Source organism: Gadus chalcogrammus, chromosome 18, assembly GCF_026213295.1.
Source record: "Gadus chalcogrammus isolate NIFS_2021 chromosome 18, NIFS_Gcha_1.0, whole genome shotgun sequence".
NCBI lineage: Eukaryota > Metazoa > Chordata > Actinopteri > Gadiformes > Gadidae > Gadus > Gadus chalcogrammus.
In genome coordinates, this window is record NC_079429.1 from 8,002,875 (window position 1) to 8,010,374 (window position 7,500).

The 7,500-nt window shown below is 49.3% G+C and overlaps 1 protein-coding gene across 1 annotated transcript in view; it reads right to left on the bottom strand.

Moving 5' to 3' along the window:
* Positions 1 to 5,743: 5,743 nt before the first annotated feature.
* Positions 5,744 to 7,500, bottom strand: part of socs3b (suppressor of cytokine signaling 3b) — a 2,409-nt gene continuing 652 nt past the window's right edge. Inside the window, exons 2-3 of the mRNA XM_056577199.1 lie at positions 6,771 to 7,125; positions 5,744 to 6,376 (exon numbers count right to left, since the gene is read on the bottom strand). Coding sequence (XP_056433174.1) covers positions 5,744 to 6,376; positions 6,771 to 6,899 — 762 coding nt within the window. The 5' untranslated portion in view covers positions 6,900 to 7,125. The remainder of the gene's footprint in view (positions 6,377 to 6,770; positions 7,126 to 7,500) is intronic.

Sequence of the window (7,500 nt, forward strand, 5' to 3'; positions counted from 1 at the left end):
GTGTGCACCCTGCCTGTCATCTGATTCATATTACAGTCTGTCTTAGGGTGCTGCGGTGACCGCGACTGGATGCCTGCTCTGATGCGGTGACTGTGATTCGATGCCTGGACTCCCCTGACAGTAACCAGCCTGCCAACCGACCAGCATCCCAACACCATAGACCACATGTACTTTTATTGACTAAATTATTAAAAAATGTTGCTTGTCTTACTATGTATGTCAATCTTTGCCCCCATTGCACCCCTAAGCATCCCTGGAAGTAGGGATCTCCCACTCTGTTCCTCCTCATGAATTCTTCCAAGTATTTTGTTGCCCCCTTGGGGGATACGGCTAAATTAAGATTAATTGAACTTCATCCGCAATTTGAATTATTACAGATTAGCTCTTTTTGAACATTGGTGGAGACATTCCTATGGGGATTCTCCCCTTCGTATGGAGGGATTCATGATTGGTGTGAAGGTCAATGTACAGGTGTATTTGGTCACTTGAAAGACGTAGCTCTGCAAACCCTTAACTAACATTGAATTGAGCAAGGGATGCAATGTGGGAGAGTGGCGCAGTGTTTGCATGCACCGCTAGCGTAGACGGAGTTGTGCAGTTGAGACGGAGTTGAGTGGGAGAAGAAAATTGGGTTGAAAGAAACCTTCCAGGACTGTAAAAGAGCCCTTGCAAGTTACAACACCATGAGCCACAGCATTGTGTGTGTGTGCGTCTTTGTCTGTGTGTGTGTGTGTGTGTGTGTGTGTGTGCATTTGTGCGCGTGTGCTTGTGTGAAGGCTTTTGTGTGTGTGTGCGTGTGTGTGAATATGACCTCGTCAACAAGCGCGCATGTGTATGCATGTGCTCTCACATGTGAAAGTGCGTGTTTTGTTCTCCTCTGGTGAATGCTTTCTCTATAATAAGAAAGAATTCAGTCAATTGTGTGTAAATGCCTCCATGCTTTGGCTCTCGTAAAGACTGTATCATACACACACAGACACTCACACAAGCACACACACACACACACACACACACACACACCACACACACACACACACACACACACACACACACACACACACACACACACACACACACACACACACACACAAGCACACACATACATTATTCATAATGGTGTCACAATACATCAACTTTGGGGCAGCTGAAGACACAGAAAGTACATATTTTGTGTGGCTTCTTCAACGTTTTTACGGGAAGGAGAAAAGCGTTTTGTTTTTCCCTGTAGGTCCTTTCCCCCTCCTCTCTCCCCTCATACTAACGTTGTTTGTCATTTGTAATCAATAGTCATGATCTCCACTCCACAGAGAGGTCTGTGCAGGGCTTGCTGTGTTGTTTTAGGTGTGCTTACATGTGTGTGTGTGTGTGTGTGTGTGTGTGTGTGTGTGTGTGTGTGTGTGTGTGTGTGTGTGTGTGTGTGTGTGTGTGTGTGTGTGTGTGTGTGTGTGTGTGTGTGTGTGTCTGTGTGTGTTTTGCTGGTGTCATGTTTTTACAGTGTTAACGGTGGTTACAGTAGAGTCCCTCTGTCTCTTTTCATCTCATAATTTCCCCCATTTTGTTTGTCTTTTATAAATTTTGTTTCCTTCTTTCTGTTTTTTTCATCTCTTGTAAAATCTTGTACGCACACACACATGCTCACTTCTGCATGTTGCGTATCTCTCTCTGACACACACACAAACATATAAAACTAATTCGCTCTTTCTCATGCACACACTCACACCAGGCAAGCCGTAAAACTCAACTCAATTAAAGTGCCCCTTTCCTGGAAGCCCGCTTCAGACAGAACACGAAGTATGCAGGGAATGGGAACCGTGTGTGAGCGAGCGAGCAAAATAATGAATGTGTGTGTAAGAGAGAGAGAGAGAGAGAGAGAGAGAGAGAGAGAGAGAGAGAGAGAGAGAGAGAGAGAGAGAGAGAGAGAGAGAGAGAGAGAGAGTGTGAAAAAAAAGAGAGAAGCAGGGGGATATGAGGAAACTCTGCCTTTGCTTAATTTTACAGTCAGCAATTTGGCTGAAGACCCCCCCCCCCCCCCCCCCCCCCCCCGACTGATACCCTTTACACTTGCTTGCTGTCACACACACACACACACACAGACACACACAACCTCACACACAGACACACCAGGCACACAGACACACGGACAGACACACTCAGAAGACTGCGCGCACAAAAACACAGAAGTGCATACGTACACACACACACACACACACGCATCGAGAGAAATGTACACAAAAACACACACACACATGAAGTTACACAACGCGAACACACGCATAAAGAAAAATGCACACAAACACATATTTCGAAAACATAAAGACATACGCACACACACGAAGACAAACACGCACACAAAGATACACAAACATGCACACAAATTAAGACAAACACATACGAACATAAAGTCCCAAAAGACGTGCACATTCACATTACAAAATTTACTCACAAAAAGACGCACAAACACGTTCATGCACATATGACAAATACACCTGCCTATAGACACACACACACAGAAACTACAAAGCATTATAAATCTGTTCCACGTGGGCCCATTCACCTATTTGACCTCACACTCACAACGGGTGTGTACACATACACAGAGTAAACCCAATAGTCTCAGAGAGAGAGAAGAGGAGAGAGAGAGAGAGAGAGAGAGAGACGAGAAGATGAGAGCGAGAGAGAGAGAGGAGAGAGAGAGAGAGAGAGAGAGAGAGACGGAGGGGGAGGATAGAGAAAGAGGGAGGGAAAGAGAGAGAGGGGAGAGAAAGAGAGCGAGTGAGCGAGAGAGAGAGAGAGAGAGAGAGAGAGAGAGAGAGAGAGAGAGAGAGAGAGAGAGAGAGAGAGAGAGAGAGAGCGAGAGCGTAGAACAGCATCCTCACTCAGCCCCTCCGGCAGGATGTATAAAACCCTGCCGCATTCCTTTCCCGTTAGGTCCACCCCAAAGTGAGCTCTCTACACAGTGACTGCTGTGTCAACCAGGGTGTGCGCGTCTGAGCGCATGTGTGCGCGCGCGTGTGTGTGTGTGTGTGTGTGTGTGTGTGTGTGTGTCTGGTGGTGGGAAGGGAGCGGTGGAGAGGGGGGGTTTGTTGTGGTGCTAGCCCAAAACAACTATGAGCTTCTGGGAATTTCTATTTCAAAAGGATGCGTGCGTGTGTGTAGAAGTGTGCGCACGAGCGTGCTTGTGTGCTTACACAATATGGCAGAAAATCCCGAAAATGACTCCCCCACCCCCTCCTGGACCTATACTTACTGATGACTATGGAATTTAGCCGCAATGCTTTTGTAGAGAAGAAAATGAACAGCCGACCAGTGTCGTTTTTGAGCCGAAGTTGCCGTGGTCACGAAACATTATTAACGTGTACCCCAAAGGCATAACCTATTTAATAAGAACCAATAATGAACAAATTTCCTTCTGGATATTGAGATGACCATTTGAAATATGATTTTTGCCTTGACCTTATTAAATATGTGTAAGCAATAAAGTTCAATGCTGTTGTCTTCTACTGGTTGACTCGAAAGAAGTTGACACGACAATACAAATCAACACACAGTGGAAATCCATTCACTTTCGTAAAAATAGTGCTCTTTAATATAAATTATTGAAATATTTTAGAAATATAAATATGTGCAAAGGTCCTTTCAGTTATTTTTTTCGTTTTTGTAATGCAGTTTTTTTTCCGTTTTACTTCAGGTATTACAGCTTGTATTTGCCAGACTAGTGGCCAGCCAGTTGTTAAGGAGTCTTTATAAAAGACAAATGATTCACACACTACATGCGCTTACATAGGCCTAACACATGGCGTTGATTAGGTCAAATAAGACTATAGGGATTGGACATTCCTTCCACTACGAAGTCCTCCCCAAAACATTGCTAAATAATTATCCTATGGATAAGACTCATTTTACACGCCGTTGTCGGATAAAAGTACAGACATTACAATAGAATACAAACAGATTTGAAAACAAATGGCCGTAACAGGTTTGACAAAAATTCAGACTTTTTGTCTTGAAAAGCCTTCAGGCCGTGACTTGTGGGAGTTCCCTTGACATGTGGGGAGAGTAAATGCCATCGTAAGGGAATACGTTGCAGTGTTGAAAGAAACTGGATGAGCTGAGAAACCGCTTACCGGAATTTAACTTCATTCGTCTTACGATTATTTTCCTGTCTCGTTTCCTAAGTTCTAGGAAGTCTCCTTCATAGTCACGGATGACGTGGAGAACTGGAGTGAGCGATGATCCGCGTTACCTTCACACAGAACCAGACCCATACACGCACACTCTCTCAAATACACACACACATAGACACACACACACACACACACTGAAGCCCAAACATACAGTATTCTGAGCTATAAATGATGGGAATTGTGGAGGAGAGGATGTTAATATAGAAATAGGGGGGGGGGGGGCATTCTTTGAGGACATTAAAGGACGTCTCACGGCTTCTCTGGCTTGGTCTGTTGTGTTTTGTCCCCCCCCCCCCCCCAGTATATACCATCATGTCTCCTCCTCTTCCACCCTGCCCCCTCCCCTTTCCTTCTCCTTAATCCCGTTTCCCGCTCCTCTCTCCCCTCCACATCCAATCCCGCTCAGCGTTTTTATGACTGCATTGAGTATTTTTTTTTCTCCTCCTCCCCTCCCCTCCCCTGGGCTATCTGTCTTCCTCTCAGGCTCAGACCAGATCCACGCGAGAAGCGCTGTCGGACCCCGCTGGTCCCCCGCCAAGCCGTTGGTCTCCGTGACAACCGTCTACTGCTTTCTGTCACTTCCAAAGAGAGAAAGAGAGGGATGGAGGGAAGGAGGGAGGGAGAGAGGGAGCGGGAGAGGGAGGAGTGGCTGAAGTTTAGACGGTAAGGGCTGGACTAACAATAAGACAGAGGATGTATTCTTTTTCACTCTTTTGTTCCCAACATGATCTACCTGTTTGCCTCTCTTTCAGTGTGTGTGTGTGTGTGTGTGTGCATGTGTGTGTGTGTGGGTCTGTGTGCGTCTTTTTTGTATGGATTTGTCCATGCTCACATCCTCTTACAAGACAATGAGCTTCGACGGGCAATGGCGATATAAACCGTGTGACTAACATAATGTGTGTGTGAACACATTCACACATTCATAGCCCTAGAAAGACACTTATGTCCCACTTGGCCCTGAAAAAAATAAAAGTGGTTTTCAACAGCTGACCAGAGAGAGAGAGAGAGAGAGAGAGAGAGAGAGAGAGAGAGAGAGAGAGAGAGAGAGAGAGAGAGAGAGAGAGAGAGAGAGAGCGGGAGAGGGAACCACATTTGATCACTGAGGCATACTGATCGTTTCAGTCAGTGCCGCTGTTTAAATGACCAAATCTGGTCAACAACATCCTTTTCATATAATCTTCTATGAGGCTCTGCTCTGCGTCAACAACAACTAATCGTAACACTCAGACACACACACACACACATTGGCTATTTGACTGGTGGTGAGTAATGAAGGAGGAAGATGGTGTTGACAAACTCTCCGTAGCTACGCGGAACCTTGCCTTGGCTCTTGTCTTCTGTCCACCTCTGGGGCCAGGAACCTGCTCAATCAATGTCAACGCGGGCGCACGCCTACGATCGTCAAAAGCGCGGTTTCTCGTCACATTCTGCTCTACTGTGATTGGGGGTGAGGGTTGGAGTTTTCCAATGGCACAATTCACCTCACATGTCTGCCCTTTAAGGGGCCGGGAGACCTCTACCTCGGCCGCGCCCCCCCCCCCCCCCCCCCCCCCCCACCCTCAGATGGGGGCGTCGTACTCCTCCAGGAAGCCTCTGAGCGTGTGCGGGAGCTGTTCACCTCGGCCCGCGCTCCCCCCCAGACCGCCCCCCCGCCGGTTGTTCAGGGTCCGGCGGCACAGGTGCTGCAGGGAGGAGAGGGACGAGGACAGGGGCCGGCGCAGCTCCAGCGCCACCTTCTCCCCGCCACTGTGGATCAGGTACACGCCGCCCCCCGTCGCCGTGCCCACCCCCGGCCCCGCCGCCGCCGCCGCCGCCCCCGCCGCCGCCGCCGCCGCCGCCGCCGCCGCCGCCGCCGCCGCCCCCGCCGCCGCACCCCCCGCCTCGCCCCAGTGCTCGGGGCCTTTGCCCATGTAGTGAGCGATGAGCTTCAGCACGCAGTCGAACTGCGGCGGCTGCCGGACGCTGTGGGGGTCCGGCTGCAGGAAGAAGCCCCCCCGCTCGCTGTGGATGCGCAGGTTCTTGGTGCCGCGGGCCGTCTGGACGGAGAGCGTGAAGAAGTGGTGGTGGTCCGAGGAGTCGCGCACCAGGAAGGTGCCGGGGGCTTCCGAGCGCAGCAGGGAGCTGGCCTCGCGGCCCCCCACGGCCCCCCAGTAGAAGCCGCTCTCCCGGAGCTTACGCAGGGCCATCATGACCTGCAGGGGGGGGGGGGGGAGAGCGCCATCAGAGGGGTACCACGAGTGGGATGTCTTTTTCTCTTGAACCACTTTATTGTGTGTATGCATGGTCACACTTTATGTGCATGTTATACGCCCGTCTTTATACACCTTTTTTTATTACATGCATACATTTTCGTCACATTCGCAAATCATTCTATATTTGTATTTCTCTACCATACTTTTGTGTTCTATATAATTATAAACTTTATTTACTATGATATTCTAAAATCTTGAGCAGAGAAGTTATAAGAGAAACAATTTCCTATGGCAAAACTATTTTTTTTTTTACATTCCGTTTTGAATCTGAACCAGAACCACTTAAAGCCATGAACTCCCTCTGTTACCGACTCTGGCCCCGGGGGGAACTGACCTGCTGGTAGTGTGCCTGCGAGCTGAAGGGCTTGTAGCGGTCTGGGGCTAGGTTCGACCCTCGACCCCTGCCCTCTTGGGGGGTCGCGCTGCTCATGGCGGCGGGCTTGTGTCGGCTGAGGGTTACCATGGCGCCATGGCCCCCTGCCTCGGCCGGCGGGGCGAGAGGCAGGGGGCCCCGTGCGGGAGGGCAGGGGGAGACAGGTGAGGGAGAGAGCGAGGAGAGGGGGAGGGAAGGAGAGGCAGGAGAGGGGTAGAGGAGCAGGGAAGTGGGGGTCAGTCGCGGGGTCCAGGTCCCTGGCGTAGAGGAGGCTGGTGCATCCAGAGAGGGGCCGAGAGAAAGCACCTACACACTGCTACGGAGAGCACAGGGGAAACGGGATTAGAGATGCGCCTCTGGTTTTAGTTTCTACCTACCTACTTAAATTGCAGAATACGTTAAAGATGAACGAACATACTTGGCAAAGTTGCAATTCTATTTCACAAGATCCAGGCGTTATAGGCCCACTTAACAGCATATCAGCGCGGGATATCGTATTTAAACGTGCATTCTTTTTTGGGATTAAGGACAAAACCCGGTTACTAGTAAAAATTATACTGCACCCAACAGCCAGACTGCAACAAGATCCTGATTGCTTTCAATTGTCTTCGATCGAGGGTCCCACAAGGGGTTTCAGAAACCGGGTCACCATGTTGCCTACCAGTCCGGCGCGCTTTTCAATGAATAACCC